Source organism: Montipora capricornis, chromosome 10, assembly GCF_036669925.1.
Source record: "Montipora capricornis isolate CH-2021 chromosome 10, ASM3666992v2, whole genome shotgun sequence".
NCBI lineage: Eukaryota > Metazoa > Cnidaria > Anthozoa > Scleractinia > Acroporidae > Montipora > Montipora capricornis.
The window spans coordinates 53,000,328-53,018,101 of NC_090892.1; the positions used below are offsets into that span (position 1 = coordinate 53,000,328).

Here is a 17,774-nt window from a genome sequence, read left to right on the forward strand (position 1 = left end):
TAGTACCGCGGAGTATTTTTACGAGTTGTGCTGTATTTTCCCGAGCCCGCTAGGGCGGGTCAAAATACAAACAACGAGTAGAAATACTCAGCGATATTACACACCAAAACGTCTAATAAGCCATTTATTATCCAAGTTTTTTGCACAAGATCTTTAGCAAGTGAATTGTAAAGAACCGAGAACGTGTGAGAGATTTGTGCGTGCGGGGCAACGTCGGCAACTAAACTAGTCAAACCGGTTTTCTACCATGCAATAAACAAAGTGTACAAATAACTAACTGTACAAAATCGTGGAATATTTGTGCTCGTTTCGTGCGTTTTTTGTACAATAACTAATACAGTTGGATAATAAATTCACATATTTGATGGTTAGCATATTTTTGTTTATTCTATTCAATCTTCTTTCTTTTTTGTTGGGGTGTAGGCTGCTGCGTACGACGACAAAGCGAGGAGACTGGAGATCGACTTGGAGACTACGCAGAAAGAAAATCAAGTGATCAGTGAACAGGTTGGTGGCGTGCTGCTCTTTGCGACCAATCAAATCTGGGCTTTGATCCAAGCGTTTCTCTCCATGCTGATCACTGAATATTCATTCTTTCTGTAGCTGTTGTGGCATGGAATAACGTTACAACAGACATTGTCTTAGCCTGTTCGAGGCTTTCGGTTAGTAGGGCAGGGTAAAAGCCGGGAGCGAATGCCCTAGAAGCCAATGTAACTAGCTTTCAATCTGAGCTGGTAGCTCATTTTTACTGAGAGAACAGTTATCCATCTACCATGTACAGAAAAGAATTTTATATGCATAATTTGTCTTTTCTTTTTAATGTTGTTGTGCAATAGCTGTGTAGAAACTAAACCAGAGAGTTATTAAACTGAATAATCACACTGTTACGAGCTAAGCTTAATGAGTTAAGATGTCGAGAAGACTGGAATTGCTATTGTGTCAACTTCTATTGTGTCTTGAGATTCAAATTTATCTCATCATCATTTACTATGTTGCAGTTTAACGAACAGCTTCAAGGCGCAAGAGAACTGGAAACAAACCAAGCACAACTCAGAGGACAAATACAGGATGCACAAAAACACGTGAGTCACACATGATCAACACGTGCGAGTTACCTTTCTATCAGAAGCCACCTTCGTGCAATAACGAAGTTTTCTTAAACGGAGCGTAAAGCTGGTGACAGACCGTTTACGTTGCACGATGTTGCAGCCTGTTGAATGACAATGTTGCGACTTGTTGAATGGCTATAAACACAAAACTTCTGTCGAATAAGAATTACGTATGCTTTCCATTGTGGCGGCAAATTTGGAACATGATGGCTGATGACAAAGGGTTGTTGTCATTGTGTGCTGCGATCCTTGTTGGCCTTGGTTCCATTCAAATAAAGATGATTCTTCACCGTCACATGCTGCGGCCGCCATATTGAACCTTCCGAATCACGTGAACGCGAGACTGGAAAACGATTGGTTAGCGCCATTCAACTAGTGGGAACTTGTTGAACAGAATAGAAATCACCTCTATTTTGTTAAAAACGTCCAACATGCTGAATGGTTTATTTCAACAATCAACACTGTATGACACAGTGTTCAACTGCAACATATGTTGAAACATGTGGCTTAATAGTTTGCCTTTGCGTAAAAAAACTTTTTCACTGGGTTATGATTGTCGCTGTTGCCTATATTTGAAGTAGTTTTACTCCTTACTAAATCGATGTAATAATCTTTGCTTAACTATTTAGATTCGCCATTGTCAAAATGTGATGGAAGAACAAGAACACAAGATTTCCTCCTACATCGAACAACACGAGGAGCTTAAGTCCGCGGTGAGTAATTTTGAAAACTTTTTACAATGGATAGCGAATGCAAAAAACTAAGTGTCCAACCCATTCAACTGAGTTCTTAATTTTTTTTTTTTAGATTCGGGATAGAGAAAAGTCCAATGACCAACTACGCGAGGAACTGGGCGGAGTATTAGAGAAGAACAAGAATATGCTTGAAGAGGTACATAACCTGAGTCATGTACAATGTCACAGTGTAGTTTACAAAACAGTTTTGCGACAAGAGTCAAGTTGAATCCCCCCATCTTGACTGACGGTCGAAGATGGATCGCGAATCGACTCAGGAAATAGACCTCTTTCATAATGGCGGCCAAATAAAATATTGTTTTGTTTCAATGCTAATAAGCCTTACTAGCCTCGCTACGACGAGCAAATCTCAAAAGAATTTTTGTTTCAAAATGAGGGAAGTAGGTCTAATTAACACTGAGGCAAAAAAATGTAGAAGTGGTCACCATTTACGAAAGTGGTCTATGGCTGGTTTATGTCCTGGTATAACTACTATACACACGGGTTGCAAACTATTAGATAGATCAATGTTAAAAATGTCGCCGTTTTTTTTAAACCTCATTACTTTATGGCATTTCTGTTTCCCAGATTGCAATGCGAGATGCAGACATGCGGGTCTTGAGAACTGACCTGAATTCGGCTCAGAAGAAAATTAAGAATCATTCGAACGAGGTACATAAGCACCAGATCTTGTGGTATCTTTCTTCATATGACTTAATTTACGCTTGGTTTTCATCCGCGTGATGAGACGGCCATGGTGTACAAAACAATAGAAAATGGTTCCACAAGTTTTTGCATAATAATAGAATCAAATTACAAAAGACATGTTACAGCATTGTCAGGTACACCAACATGCATGGCCACCGTGACGTCAGATTAAAACCCCCAATTAGTCATTAAATCATTTCCATTTTTTTTTTTCAAAACATAGGTAAAACGATACGAGGAAACTCTTCATCAGGTGCAGAAAGATCTGGAACGGGCGCAAGAAAATCATAGGAATTCTACTGCACAGGTTCGACTTCTTTTATTGAAACTATCTGTTTAAAAGGTACTTCTAACCATGTGCAAGAGGAGAAACAGAGGGGTAGGTCTTGCGTTGGGAACGTTTCAAGGAGCGTAAGCGTTTGTTCTCCCATCCCCACCCCTCTCAGATGCTCTTGCTCCCTTTACACATCCCCACACTCGTGCTCTCCCATCCCCACCCTTCTCAGATACTCTTGCTCCCTTTACACATCCCCACACTCGTGCTCTCCCATCCCCACCCCTCTCAGATACTCTTGCTCCCTTTACTCATCCCCACACTCGTGCTCTCCCATCCCCACCCCTCTCAGATACTCTTGCTCCCTTTACTCATCCCCACACTCGTGCTCTCCCATTCCCACCCCAATTAGGCTCTCGTCCTCCCTTAACCCTTCCTTCCCAGTCCTACTACAAAGGGACATGAAAACCGTCATTCTTATTCTTCGGCCTCAGATGATTTAATTACAATTTTTTCGCTTCTTCAGATTGGCAACCTCGAGAAAAATGTTCAGAACTTAAAAGTACAGCTGGCTGGAGCCCATGGCAATCATAAAGAAGCGATGGATCAGGTAAATCACTTTCATTTTGTCGCGGCCTCTTTTGTTTTGCTTCTGACGTCGCCATATATGTATATATATTTTTTTGAAGTTGGCGCAGAGATCTAAGAGCTTAGCAAATACGAAGACGGAGTTAGCTACAACTAAGCAACAGACTCGAGCCATGGAGGAACAGGTATGCGCGATGCTCTCTATTTTACGATTATTATTGCATTGTTACATTACTATTTGCGTAGTACAGCAATAGCGAAATAACTTACAACTGTATCGGTAGGTCATTAATAAAAAAACATGAATTTTTAACTGCTGTACTCTCCAACTGTCGTGAAACCTAAATGTGGTAATTCTGCGTTGTTGTCTTGTCGGGGACGGAGAAGACAGTGATATATCTTAAAACTGAATGCCTCCAGCACTTGGAGGTAAGTTAGCATAATTGTTAAACCTGGTGTTCTGTAGCCTACGTATAGTCGTATCGTCCCCCCGAAAGAAAAACGGGAGGAGGGAACGTTTACGAAAACCTGCACGAAATCGTGTTCCGTGACGTCACGGTAATTTATGCAATTTCTGGAAATAATTGGTATTTGCGCCAAAATTGATGTAAACGAAGGCTTCGTATTTCATTGAATTTCGATTGTATTAGATGTATTTTTGTTTTTTAGAACTCATATGCAAGTCAATGCCCCGTTTTAAGTGTATACTGTGTTTTTGAGAGATTGAAAAGAATTATGAGCGATACTTAGTCCAAAGCAAGAAGACAACCTTAGAAACACAGCCTTGAAATACATTTGCAGGCTGTGATATTGTATTGCTTACGGATTCACTCACTTGCCATTGATTTCAAACTGGTTTATTCATCTAATGGGATATTGTTCGAAATTGAAAAAAAATACAGATTAATTCTTGATGCGGATTCAATGAAATTAGGTAAATGATAGAGAGATATTTACCAGTGATGTCTTGTAGTTTTCTGTACGCAATGAAAGTTTGCCCAAGCTCAGAGATACTTAGCTCATTTATGGAAACAAATAATAATCGTTTAAGAACTATACAGTTATGCTGTCGTCAAGAAACGGCTAAATTTGTAGCACAACCTTGAGGAATTAGAAAAATCAATGAGAAGCTCCCACGCAGCAAGTTTCGAAAAAGCTCGGCTTGTTTTCCAGTCGAAGGAATCGCTTCCAGAAAGTTTGGATTTTAGCACACTGAAGCGCACCAGGCTACCTATTTACAGCCCACCTCCGACTCACGATAAGCAAACTATTCACGTTCCTTTTGCACCGTTTCCCCCCAGTCCTCACTGTTATATCATCACCGCCGAAAAAGCGAGTGGTATCAACAGTACAATCTATTTTCACCGATCTGTGTTTTCGAAAGAATTGACAAAGTTAAGTGACCAATGAGAAACCATTATACATTTTCTTGCAAAAGGAGTGACGTCGTGGAACACGATTTGTGTCAGGTTTTCGTAGACGTTCCCTCCTCCCGTTTTTCTTTCGGGGGGAGGGTACGGCTACACGTAGGCTAGGTGTTCTGAGACCTTGCCGTAGCTCATGTCGTTACTAAAGCCCCTAATTTCTAAGTAGGATGGGTGGAGGGTTAGTCCATGGCAAGCTATGCTCTCAGTTTTTTTGGATCCTCTTCAGGTAGCTCAGCATCTTTTGATGATCATTTGATAATAGCTCGACTGTTTTCTCTTTTCTCGGTCTGAAGATCATAGCACTTGAGGATAAAGTCAGAAAATTGAAGACGGATCTCAAACGAGCACAGGACAAAAATAAATATTCTGAGGGCGAGGTGAGCCTTGGAGAACAGATTTCATTTCTGTTGCCGTTCTTTCTTTCAATCATCAATCTTTGGTTGATCATCTTTACTGAGATCCTTCTTTCGTGCTCTTGTTGTTTTCGCGGTCTTTTCTTCAATTAAGTTCAGATTTTCTTCGAATCTGCTACTCCAGGTCCAGCAATACTCCCGAAACATTGACGAATTAAAGAGTCAACTGGGCCTTTCTCAAGAAAAGCTGCGTAAAGAAGCTCAAGAATCGACAAGAAGAGACGAGGAAATGGTGATACTGAAAGTCGAACTGGCGACCTTGCAGGAAAAACATCGCCTTACACAAGATGAGGTGAGTAAGTCAAGGGCTCTCGTCGTGTTCCCCTTTAGCCATGACAGAAGGGTGTAAGAATTGACTATGAGAGTTTAAGTAGAAGTGCCTATGAACCCAATGAACGTTAGTCCTAGACATGGAAATGAGCTCACCTACCGGTAGTTCCAAACGGTTTAAGACCGGAGGTAATGTTGGAGTTTCTTCTCGTTATAGCTTGGCAAGACAAACTCGGTGGCAATTTAAAGGCTGACATAATTCATTTTCTTCGATGGTGACTTGAGAACACCCCGGAAAAAAAAATCCACAATAGCAAATGTTAGCACAGGATTTTTAGGTCCCGTTTTATGTACAGTCCATTTTACAGGTGTGTGCTAAGTTACCCGGCCTTTAAATAAAAGCGAGGCTGGAGGTGACCTCGTTGTGATACAGTTCTCGTTGCTTTTCTTTTGTGAATAATACTATTCTCTGCATCTTCGCTTTCGTTCAAAGACGTGGTCACTGGCAATTTAAGGTGATTCCATAGGAAAAGAGCTTGTCATAGATTCCGATGAAACTTGCACACTGTTGTAACATGTCAAGGACATGATAAAAACGTAATAAAAAAGGGGCTCACCATGCTCGTTTCCATGGTAGGACTCTGACGAATACGGCTATTTGAGCTACTTTGACAATTGCCGCTCTCCCCTAATGTTGGACAAATTTAGCTTCATTTTATAAATGTAATCCGTGATATAATGCAGAGCGTGATGTCATTTTAGTGTGGGCTGTTCAACTAGTAATGGCTCCTTCCGTACAATTTTATGAAATTTCCAAAAACTAGCCATGGATTTTGGCTGATTTTTTCACTACTTCATGAAAACACCGTTCTCAGCAAATATATGAAATGAAAATGGGGGTCACCGTACTCGTTCAGGAGAAAATAGCCATTCCTTGACGGATTAAGCTTGGCGTCAATGCGCGCGCCAATGACGCAAGAAATTATGCGTAGTAGGGTTGCGCGATGCAAAACCGGGGAATCACCTGAAAACATGTTTGTCACCATCAAGGTCATGACTTTCGACCAAATTCTAAGCTAGGATAAGAGAAATTTCACTGTTTTGGATGGCTAGTACCGTGCCGTAGCGTAGTCTACTGTAGATCTTATGTGAATTCGTGTCTAACACAAGACACGAAGGTCACGTACAAAATGTTCCTGTTACATTTCTGATACTGCCTGACTTACATGTAGTGTACAACAATTCAAAATGGCGCGCTGTACCCGTAGCTAGAAACAAATACGTGGTGTCATTTTAAGAAGGACGCGACTTTTCCCAACATGTTTTAAAAATAGTTTTTAAATATTGTCAAAGAAAGTAATTAAGAGTCGGTACAGAGGGATTGACGTAGGATACCGAGTTCAAGAGTTCGGCTCTTTCAAGGCGTTTCTTATTATTTTCCCTCGTATAAATGGCCCTAATGTTGTTGTTTCTCCCCTATAATTGGGAGTACTTTTGTCTTTCAGAATGAAAAGCTGAAACAAGAATTTGCATTTACACGTCAACAACACCAAACCTGTCTCGAAGAGGTACAAGGCCTCGCTTGTGTAATGTGATCCCTTCATTGTCGGTTCCAGAACCGCTTAGCCTGACATTTTGAATAAATCGGCTCCATACTTTGATCCATTTTTCTTATTTTCTCCTTGATTCATGTTTAGGTCCAAACTCTTCGAGTCTCGCTTGAAGACGCACGCGCCAACGGGGATCGATTGCATCGGGAGAGTGAACTTGTAGTGGAAAACGTTAACAGTTGGGTAAAAGAGCAGAAGTAAGTTTTAATTTTTTTACGGAATTCTGTAATTTCGCAGGAAAAATAATTTTCACATATAAAGGTTTTTCCTCAATAAATCCTTTCATTTTCTATTCAGGCAGGGTAACGAAAGGCTTGCAAGCAGACTCAGGTAGATTTAAAACATTTTTTATTTGAAGCCTCTAGCTCACCCCCTGTAGGTTAAAACAGATCAAGCAACATTGGTTTAAACCTCATATGTTTCCCTAACTTTCCTTTGCAGAGAGCAAGAGGCACGAATTTCCTCCCTTCAATCAGAAAAAGAGTATGTTATTATCCTTGTACATTTTCACTTAGCTCAACTGCAAGTAATTAGCTGACTTTTCTTTAATAATTTTTTCAGACGTCTTGTGGAATCAAACGAATCTCTGAAGAAGGAGAATGCCGTTATTAAAACTGAATTAGGTGAGGGGAAAGAAGTTCATTGTCTGTGTCAAAAATTGCACGCTTATCTTGATTTTCAGGTAAGAGTTTAATTTTCAAGGAAAAAAACTACTGACAAACTCTGCAATGTGTTGAGCTTGCACTGGTTTGCAGAACTCAAACGTTGCGCGCATTTCCTGGCAATTAAATGACGAATTTCGAGAGTCTTTATGGAGATGGTGGTTCTCTCAACAGGAAAAAGCATTTCTGAGCCATGCGCTGCCGATCTACAGTAATTGGAGTAAGGCGCCGATTTTACAGTAAAAATGATTAGTTTTTAGTGATTGGCATTACTATTTCTATTAAATGCTTTTCAAAATGGGATTTTTTGCAGCATTTGCCTCATTAATATTTAAATTAGCCTATATCAGTATCGCTTTTTAGTGTATACTGAAACATTGGATAGCGTTGAAGGCCCGCTCTGATTGGCTTTTCAAACTCCGAATATCCTTTGCTATTTATCTCCGAGCAACTCGCGCAGGATTTGTGCTCTAAAATATTGAAAGGAGTTAAGGGTCCACTGACGTGTTTTTTAGGGTGCGTTGCTAAGGATGTAATGGTTAAGTAATTTGAGAGAATTTGCTATTATTTTGGTCAGTTTCCAACTTTTGCAAAGCAATGACGCAAAATATGACGTCATCATGCCACGCCTATGGTCACGTGACCAATAAAAGAAAACTCTGAATTTGTATACGTGCTACGTAATTTGGGTATTTAATCGGTGGTTTGATAATTTGTGTTCGTTTTTGCATCCAGCCAAGCTTAAGCATGGTTTTTTAATTTTATTTTGAAAACTGTTCTTTGTAAAGAGATAAACGATACTGAAATGCCCATAATGTTTTGAAAAAAGATGATTTGAAAAAATCAATGCTTATCTATATTCTGTATTTGGGGGTGAAACGTGCCATATGAAAAAAGATTAATTCAATGCAAAGACCGCCGGAAATTTAGCTTTTTCTCAAACCGCAAGACAGTTTGTTTGAGCATGCGCAGTTGATCTGAGAACGAGCGCGAGGAAGGGCGAGGAAAAATCTTCGATGCAAACAACAGTTCGTGCGGTGATTTTTGCTTGTGAGTGGGTTTTCTGGTCAGCTCACGATATGATGACGTCAGTCACCGTAAGTAACATTTCACTTCCTTAGCAACGCGCGAAAAATCAGTCTGTGAGCCCTTAAGGCTAAACTATAGAATACAGGGGCGCTTTTGAACAAGTACTTTTTCAGTGGCTCGGCGCCTCAGTAGTCAACCGACGAGCCGACGAGCCACTCAAAATTTAATTTCACTGAGGAGCTGCGGACCGACTCTAAATTTAACTCAATGATAAACCGTATTCCTTCGTGAAACAATGCGTTTTACTGGGAAGCCGCAGATCTACTGCAGTGATACTGCTTCCAAAGTGGCCACATATGGCACTGATGTCAACAATTTAATTCCCGTTTTTACCATAACTGTTTGCAGATGAAAGAAGAATGGACAGTGATCGACTTAAGGTTTGTTTTGAACTCTTTTATTTTCGCATTTAGCGAGCGACTCTCGTAATTTTCGATCAGAAGCCTGTCGCAAATTACCCTGCGAGAGGTTGTTTTCCCCTACACTTACCGAGAGCAACCGTTAGTTTCTTAAATGAGTGTGTCGCCGTCCCCCAGAGCCAAGGGCAACTAAATTAAATTTGAACTTGTTTCCATATCTCAAAGTGCCCTTGGACGTGAGGAGCCTGGAAAAACAGAACTGAAACCACCCAAACCCATACAAAAATGCTAACCTTAGGCCTAAACATTATCTAAAGCATATTGTTTAGGCCTAAGGTTCGCATTTTTGTAAAGGCTTGAGTTGTTTCAGCTATTGTACCCTTCACCACCTACTGCCACCCCAGGCCCCTCACGTCCAAGGGCACTTTGAGATATGGAAATTTGAACCAATTTGAACCGGTAAAACTAGTTGGTAAACTTGTTTTGGCGCTTGCGCGTGCGTTCAGCTACGTAACGGCTGCGTTTGGGCGAGCCTGCTGTGTAGTAATTCCATATTTTTCTCGCGAAATAAGACGAAGAAATACATCACGTCATTCACGTGGTGTGGCGTACTTCGCACGAGCTCGATGGAAATCAAACGGTTGCTTGCAGTTCTTTCTCGGGAAGCATAGGAGAAACTCAACTGCTCGCAGGGTAGTTGCAAATAACATTTATTCAGAGTTTTGTGTTAATTTACTGAAGTCAAAATAAATTAGCGTGAAATGTAACAGGAGGAGCAACATAGCACCTGTCTGAGATTTCCGTTATTATTAGTGACCGCTACTCTTCTCATTTCCAGTTTTGTTTTAGTATTAAGGGCCTGTTTACATGGAGAATTTCAGCCCGGTTATCCGGGCTGAGATTTTAGTCCGGCTTCTGAAGGAAATCCTCTTAAAACTGGAGTGGCGTTTACATGGAGAAGGTTTTAGCCCGGGCAAACGGGCATGTAATTGCTATCATTTTTTCAGCCCGGAGTGAAAAAGGAACGTGAGCAATGCGCATCGATTGTGTTTTCGCATCTCAGTAAACAAAACTTCAGCCCGGTTGGCGGAGCGAAATTTCAGTCCACGCTGAAACTTACCACGTTATCAGGCCCTAAGAGCGAATGCACAGAAAAAACCTACAGCTCAAAACCTAACCTACCCTCATTTCCAGTTTATAATAAGGTTTTAATGAGTTTATAACTCTTCTTCCGAGTTTTGGAATTCTTTGAGATTTTCGATTTCAACAGTCTGCGGGCCTAAAATTAGGCGCTGAACACGGACAAACAGTCCAGTGACATAATTGAGCTGAGTTTCATAAATGAACGAATATATAGGCAATTTTCCACTTAAAATTCACAAAACATATATCTAGAACGGCACATTTTTAATTTTTTTTTTATAAATATAATAATTTAGTATCACCCAACTAGTGGACTAATGCAAATTCTGCATTTTGATTGGCTACGCTACTAGTGGACTATTAGTGATAGTCCTCGAGTAGCGAAAAGCGTGACGCTTTCTTTCGCTTCATTTCCAATTAAATATTTTTTTAACTTTCATTTGCTAACTTTGTTATTGCCTTTTCTGTCCGACTTGATCGGCTTCGCCACATGGGCTATTGACCCGTAGTCCTTGCGGGCTACGGATCTAATTGTTAATTAACGCTAAAACCAAAATCGAATTTTCTACATGGGGGAATTCTCCAAATCACCCCAAATCCCGGTTACTACCCAAAGAGATATAGTATTTGATCATTATCTGAAAATTAGTCTGGTTTTTTGCGAACGCTCCTAAAATAGATCGATTATTTTGAGGTTATTTTGCCCCCGCCAACTTCTAATTGACTCTCGGGTCAATTGACACGTGCAAGCCACGCTAGTATTACCCGTCGATTTAAGGACGTTCGCGCTAATTGTTTGTGCGCAACTTTACTGCGCAGGTAACGCGACTGTAAAATGTCACGCATTACTTCGAGCATTAGTGAAGTTGAGGTTTTAAAACCTTTGCAAACACCGTGGACGATAAGTCTTGCACAGCGTTGGATCAGAGAAGATCGCGATCAGTCAAAATTGATTTAAAATATTTATGAAAGTCAAGTAGACTACTGCACGACTGATATTCGCGAGATTTTATCAGTCGTGCACTAGTCTACTTGACTTTCATAAATATTTTTCAAGCATCAGTTAAAATAACATAGCGACAAAAACGCCGAGGAAAAAATTCCAGGCCGGCAAAAGAATGGCACATTTATTTCCGAATTATCATGAAACTTCAAAGAGAAGTGAGCGGGAGGATGGAAAAGCTCTGGAAAAGGCAGCTGATCGGGTAGACTAGTGGCTGAAAGTTTGGAAAACTCGTAGACGAACCGTTGCGTAAATTTAATGGGGCTGTTTCTTTGTAATGTTTTTATTACCCTACGAACTTAAGTTCAAAGTGAATGCATGTTTTAAAGTTCTTTTCCTTTACTTTCGTGAAAATTGAGGAGTATTTTCGTCCTCGTGCGGACCTGCGTGGAAACAATCAGCGATTAAATTTCACAAAAAACAAACTGCAGAGGATGAGCATGACGGCAATGGAGAGATATTATACAAAACACCAACAAAATGAAGATGACCCCTGCTTAAAACTTCGTTGCTATGCTCGAGAAAGGTTTTTTTTTTCGGTAAAAACCTTTCGTCTCTTCAACAATCGATCCTCTCTTGGGTTCCAGTCCTTGCCCGACAGGTCACGCAAAAGCGTGACAAACGAAATTTTCCAAGAACTTTGCAAAATCACATCGATTTTACTCGTTCAGATCATCGGTGACCCCTATTTTTTTAATCATGAATCACTTACTTTACTTACTATCTACAATATATGATGAAATGAAAAAATTCTCACCGTAAGAAGTTATCTTTTTTTAACATTTTCTTTCCTCGTGCCATCGAATTCCGGTAGTGGTTGCAACGGATAGAGCTTACGAAAACGCCCGTCGAGGATGAACTCTACTGTTTACCACATCCCTAGCGGCATACAATTATCTAAAATTCTCACTCCTAAAGACCTATGCACGGAAACGTTCACTCCAACAGTTTATTTTTATGATTTTCGATGGATGAGCGGATGAGCCTACATCTCGCGATTATGACCGATTTCTCGAAATTAAGGCATTTTTCCACTGCCATTTTCTCCGAAACAAAGTCGGTGACCCCCATTTTTTTTTTCATTTTTGGAGTAAGTACTTTATGACCTAACTCTAGGCGAGAAATGAAGAAAATCTTACCGTAGGAAGATCTTGGCGCGAACGTCCTTAAGATTATTTTAAGGTAAAAACTGACAAGATTCTTTATATGTGAACCTGTTTTAATGACATTCAACTTATCCTCAAAAGAAGAGGCCGTTCAATAGGTATTTTCTGTTCTTGAGACCTTGTAGAATGGAGAATGGCGACTGCGAGCAGACCTGTCACGACTAATTTCTTGATTGAACACTGGTGACGGAACAACAAAATCCCGAGATTCCAAACGCCACGTCGCGACTGTCCCCTGGATTGTCCAGGGGTTGCTAACCAGACCGTCCCTTTCTCAGCACTTGTGTCTTGAGGACGGACCATTAGAAACCTTATTGGGGTGGGGGAGGAGCGGAGTACAAAAAAGTACTTGTGCAAGGGAAAATTAAATGGAAAAAATTCAAGCACACCAAGTAACCCTAAAAAATATTCATGCACTGGCAAAATAAAATTCATACAAGGAAAATGTTAAGGAAAAAAAATTATTGTGGCTCGAAAATTCCCTAATCCGTGCGTCACCGTTCAGCAAATACACTGCGCTAGAATGTTTTCCTACTTGGCCTACTTGATCTCAAGTAACGCATTGGAAAGCTGATTTATTTACGAAGACTGGAGCGAGAGTTATTTCTTGATGTCATTCTGATTTCGCAGTCTTGAGTCATAGGAAAACAGACCTAGACTCAGGTCGGCTCGCAGTCGCCATTCTCCAATTTACGATATTTCAAGTACACAAATTACCCATTGAACGGCCTCTTCCTTTGAAGATAGAGCGAGTTCCAATCGACTGTCGTAAAACCAAAACCAAAGGAATTACTTTGGCCAATCAAAAAGGACGGAGACAATCTGGTAAACCAATCAAAACTTAAAACAATTACACGTAGCCGACACAAAGCGCGGGAAAATATGCATGCGTGAGCCACGATTGGTTTTGGTTTCACTTCTGATTGGTTCAAAAAGTGGCGCGAGAACTCTCAACCAATCACCGAGTGAAGCAACCATAAACCAAAGCAATTACTATCAACACTCAATTGAAAACCGCTCTAAGTTGAATTTCATTAAAACCGGTTCACATTTAAAGAATCTATACCTCTTACTAACCTCGTTTTCTCGGTCCGTACTGGGCCATAAATCAACGGGAAAAAACGAGGATCCGTAACTTACAGTACGGACCGAGAAAACGAGGTTAGTAAGATATTTATTATATCTCTGAGGTTAACCGGCGCGCGGGCAAGGGAACTAGTCAATATGAAACGGAAGGTTCAACTGCCATAAAGAATGCCGTGCCAAAATCCCAAAAACTAAATCTTCTTGGCGGTTAAGTTTGAAATAGTTGCTTGCAAGATTCAAACAGTTTTCAGTACAAGTTTATGCAACAGAAATGACATGAAAAACTCGCTAGATGATGTTTTGTCGAAATTTTAAATTTAGCGGGCTGTACAGCGGGCCGTACTGTAGAATACGGCCCGCAATTTAGCCAATTACAGCGCGCGTACTATCTGAGAGATATAATAATGTCAGTTTTTGCCTGAAAATAAGCTTAAATCGACGCGTAAAACTAGCGTGACTTGCACGTGTCAATTGACCCGAGAGTCAATTAGAAGTTGGCGGGGGCAAAATAACCTCAAAATAATCGATCTGTTTTAGGAGCGTTCGCACAAAAACAGACTAATTTTCAGATAATGTTCAAATACTATATCTCTTTGGGTAGTAACCGGGATTTGGGGTGTTTTGGAGAATTCCCCCATGTAGAAAACTCAATTTTGGTTTTAGCGGTAAATTGTTACTTTCAATGTGCAGTTCCAACATAAATGTTGCTAGTTAAAAGTAAGGTAATATACAATACTGTACAAGTTTAAGTAATAGAGTAAGATTTACGGCCATGTAATAAAGTCGAACACGTACGTCTGGCGTTTCGGCATTTGAAACCTTTGTTTGTGGAGCAAGTCGTTAACTGTCGACACTGCTTTATAGTGATGATGAATCGCATTTTAAACAATAAAATACCGAATAAAACGAGTTTCTGTTCAAGGGTGGCCACTGAATACAGGTAAAAATAACAAAGAAAGACAAACATAGCACTGCTACAGGGTGGCCGCCTAATACGGGTAACAAATACAGCGTTTGTATGAGCGAAAAATCCGAACTTTGAAAACTGGCCGCTTAATACAGGGCCGTTATATACAGGTTCGACTGTAATTACAAGGTGAAAAATACAGCTAATTACAACGTGACGATAAAGAAAACACAAAGGCACAAATAAAGAAATGAATTGACTAAGAAGCCAATGACGGTTGAAATAGGAAATTTGTCTTGTGAGTGGAGGGTTCTCTTAATTGTTTTAACACCGATTCCAAACGTTTCTGTTATGGAATAAATGAGATCGTAAATCAGAGGAAGGTGTTATTTAATTCAATAAACTTTAAACACATTAAATATTTAATTGAAGCTTTATATCTCTCGCGATCTAAAAGGCTTTGTTTGCGACAAAAGCTTTTTTTTAATGGTTCCCATTAGCACTTGAAAATTGAGTGCTAAGGAGCTTTATCGTATTTACTTAAATCTAGGGTCTGTCATCAGACATGTTAAAAGTGTGAATGCCTAACTTGGATTGATGCAATCTTATATTTCCGCCAAAACAGATCGCCACGTTATAGTTCAATTTTAAACCTTTTGACGTTCGCCAAAATTATAGGGAAATAACAACTTTGTCGTTAGCTTTCCCATTCGAAAACACTGCAGCTGTGCGTTGTAGAAACAGGAAGATCATTCATCCGGACATTGAATTCAAACTATAATGGCACAAAGGGACGCGGACTCGGTCCGAAGCGGCGACAGTTCAGTTCTTCTGTGTAGTGGAGCGCCATTGCTTGGTTCTTTGACAAATCTGGATGGCTTTGGGAAGCTGCGTGGAGAATGCACAAATCCTGTTCACAATTGTCCGTGTTATGTTCGCTTTGAGTATCAACTTAGTTTTGCTTGTCTTAATTGCCATGGGCTTTGTTCTTCGTTCTCACATGTAAGTTGATGAGGAATCTTCATTTTGATCATGTTTATGAATTTAATCCTGATACAGTTAACATTTAAACCGTTTCTTTCTAATCGAGGGACACTCATCACCGAGTAGACAGTAGAGACCTTTCAAATCATTGACCTCAATATATTCTCCGTGAAGTCAGTAGAGACCTTAAAATCTCTTCAAGTTTAGTTTTTCAAACTTTTTCGTGATTGTTCCGACGTAATCAACCGAACTACGCATTAACCGAAATGATCAGTTTGCGGTGTTTAAAATAAGGGAGAAAATCAAAATGCGTCGCCATGTGCTCACGTTTTCCATAGAACTTGAAATATAGTCATTTCGCGTGGCGGATTTGGTTAGAGTCTTGATCATTCATTAGCACTGTTTCAGGACAAAAAAGACGCATTAAAGACACGCGGATGAATCTGCGTATGTCGGTTTTGCTTATGCTTTTGTCGTAAATGCACACCAGCCATTAATGTCCCGAGTGTCTAAGTTTTAATTATCTTTAGGCTTTGAAACACCACCTTCAGAGAAATAGGTTTCAGTTCCAGTAACCGGCATGGCCCAGTCGTTTGGGCGTTGGGTTTTTCATGCAGTTGCGCTGGATTCAGCCCACCCCCTCCTCCGTCATCACCGGCTGGATTTGTCTTTGAAGGTTCAGACTGCAACTCTATCCGACCCTCTTTACAATCCCTTCGAGGTTGCGTTGAGAGGGTTACCTTCGGACTGTGAAAGTGGAATGCCTGTGAACAAGTTTGAGCGTTTTATTTTTTTTCATTCTATGTTGAATGAAGTTGGGATAAATTCTTGTCCGGGTCAACCACTGGAGCAGTATTTTTTTTTCTCATAAGTCGCCGCACAGTAATAAAGAGATTTAGCATCGCGTATCTACTGCATGCAGACGCAAACAAAAAGGGTTTATGAAATAGACCGAATGCAAAAATGGCGGCCAAAAATGTATTCTATCGTTTATGTGCTAATTAGACTCACTAGCCTCGCTATCAAGCAACATCTCTTCTGTATTTTGTTCATGCAAACTAGGCTAGTGAGTCTAATTAGCACATAAACGAAAGATGAAGTGATCCTCACACTTATAACGGGACAATTATATTTATGTAATTGTCTTTTTTTATAGAAACCTGAAAAGCTCAGGTGTCTCCAACTGCGATGTCAGTGTAATGAGTCTAATCAAGAGAAAATCAGGGAACAGAGAGGGAGGCTCAGGGCGTTGGCCGGGATATGTCATGTCCACGAAAGTTATTTTTAGAAGAGCGGAAGTCTGTCTTCCGAGACGTCCGCATGCAGTTCTGCCTCGCTCACAGGTTTTTAGTGAAAAGAGAAAATGGCGGCGCACGTGGAAGGCTGATGAATAACCATTTTCGTTCAAACATCAAACCGAGGTTGGCCTGCATGCGGACGTCTTGGAAGACAGACTTCCGCTAGAACAAAGACTTCCGATCGTCTAAAAATAACTTTCGTGGACATGACATATCCCAAGGGCTGGACCGGGAGCCAAAACCATGTATCTTCTCAGTTAAAGGTCTTTGAGAACTTTAATTTCCAGATTTAAGTATGACCTTTCAATGTTTATCTCCTGATCTTCTCCTTAGGCCTTACAATCTCATTCAACCCAACAACAAGTTCTTCTTCATCAACTTCGTAACCGTCTACAGGAATATGAGTGAGTTCTGATGCTTTTTTTTCCTTTTAACGATAGGATTTTTCCCTCTCCAATTCGTCTTGAATCTGTGTGAAGATTCGTTTCACACTCTCGAATCCTACGATGGTTCGATATTCGCCCATTCGCTTTTTGGCCGGCGTAAGTTGTTACTTTGTATTCACATCGCACTCTGATGAAAAATTGCTTAGATGCTCTGCTATCAATTACCTGTATTTTTCTTGGTTTCAAGGCCGGTCAAGTAGTCCTCGGGAAAAGAACGAAAGCAAATCAACATCAAGCCTGGCTTTTTTTACGATCTTTTCTTGGGAAAATCCAAATGATTCTAATCCTAAAACGAGTTTGGTGTTTCCTCAGTTGAAACAGCTGTATTTGTTCCCACACGCAAACTCGCTTTGTTTGTTGTATTTATCTCTTATCAGAAGCGAGCAAGACACCGAAGCCATGAGTAAGGCACATGCCATTGAAGATCTTCACAGCCGATTGAAAAACAACGTGGAAACCATCCAACAACTTAACCAGCAGGTGAGATGGCAGAGGCTC

The 17,774-nt window shown here is 40.4% G+C and overlaps 1 protein-coding gene across 3 annotated transcripts in view; it reads left to right on the plus strand.

The window, feature by feature from the left end:
• Positions 1–17,774, plus strand: part of LOC138021692 (putative leucine-rich repeat-containing protein DDB_G0290503) — a 65,231-nt gene that overhangs the window by 44,026 nt on the left and 3,431 nt on the right. For all 3 annotated transcript variants that reach the window (XM_068868651.1, XM_068868649.1, XM_068868650.1), the window contains exons 52-69: positions 424–507; positions 999–1,082; positions 1,739–1,822; positions 1,917–2,000; positions 2,432–2,515; positions 2,775–2,858; positions 3,352–3,435; positions 3,515–3,598; positions 5,134–5,217; positions 5,378–5,545; positions 7,029–7,091; positions 7,221–7,330; positions 7,431–7,463; positions 7,575–7,616; positions 7,695–7,756; positions 9,233–9,264; positions 17,164–17,234; positions 17,654–17,756. In XM_068868651.1, coding sequence (XP_068724752.1) covers positions 424–507; positions 999–1,082; positions 1,739–1,822; positions 1,917–2,000; positions 2,432–2,515; positions 2,775–2,858; positions 3,352–3,435; positions 3,515–3,598; positions 5,134–5,217; positions 5,378–5,545; positions 7,029–7,091; positions 7,221–7,330; positions 7,431–7,463; positions 7,575–7,616; positions 7,695–7,756; positions 9,233–9,264; positions 17,164–17,234; positions 17,654–17,756 — 1,440 coding nt within the window. The remainder of the gene's footprint in view (positions 1–423; positions 508–998; positions 1,083–1,738; positions 1,823–1,916; positions 2,001–2,431; positions 2,516–2,774; positions 2,859–3,351; positions 3,436–3,514; positions 3,599–5,133; positions 5,218–5,377; positions 5,546–7,028; positions 7,092–7,220; positions 7,331–7,430; positions 7,464–7,574; positions 7,617–7,694; positions 7,757–9,232; positions 9,265–17,163; positions 17,235–17,653; positions 17,757–17,774) is intronic.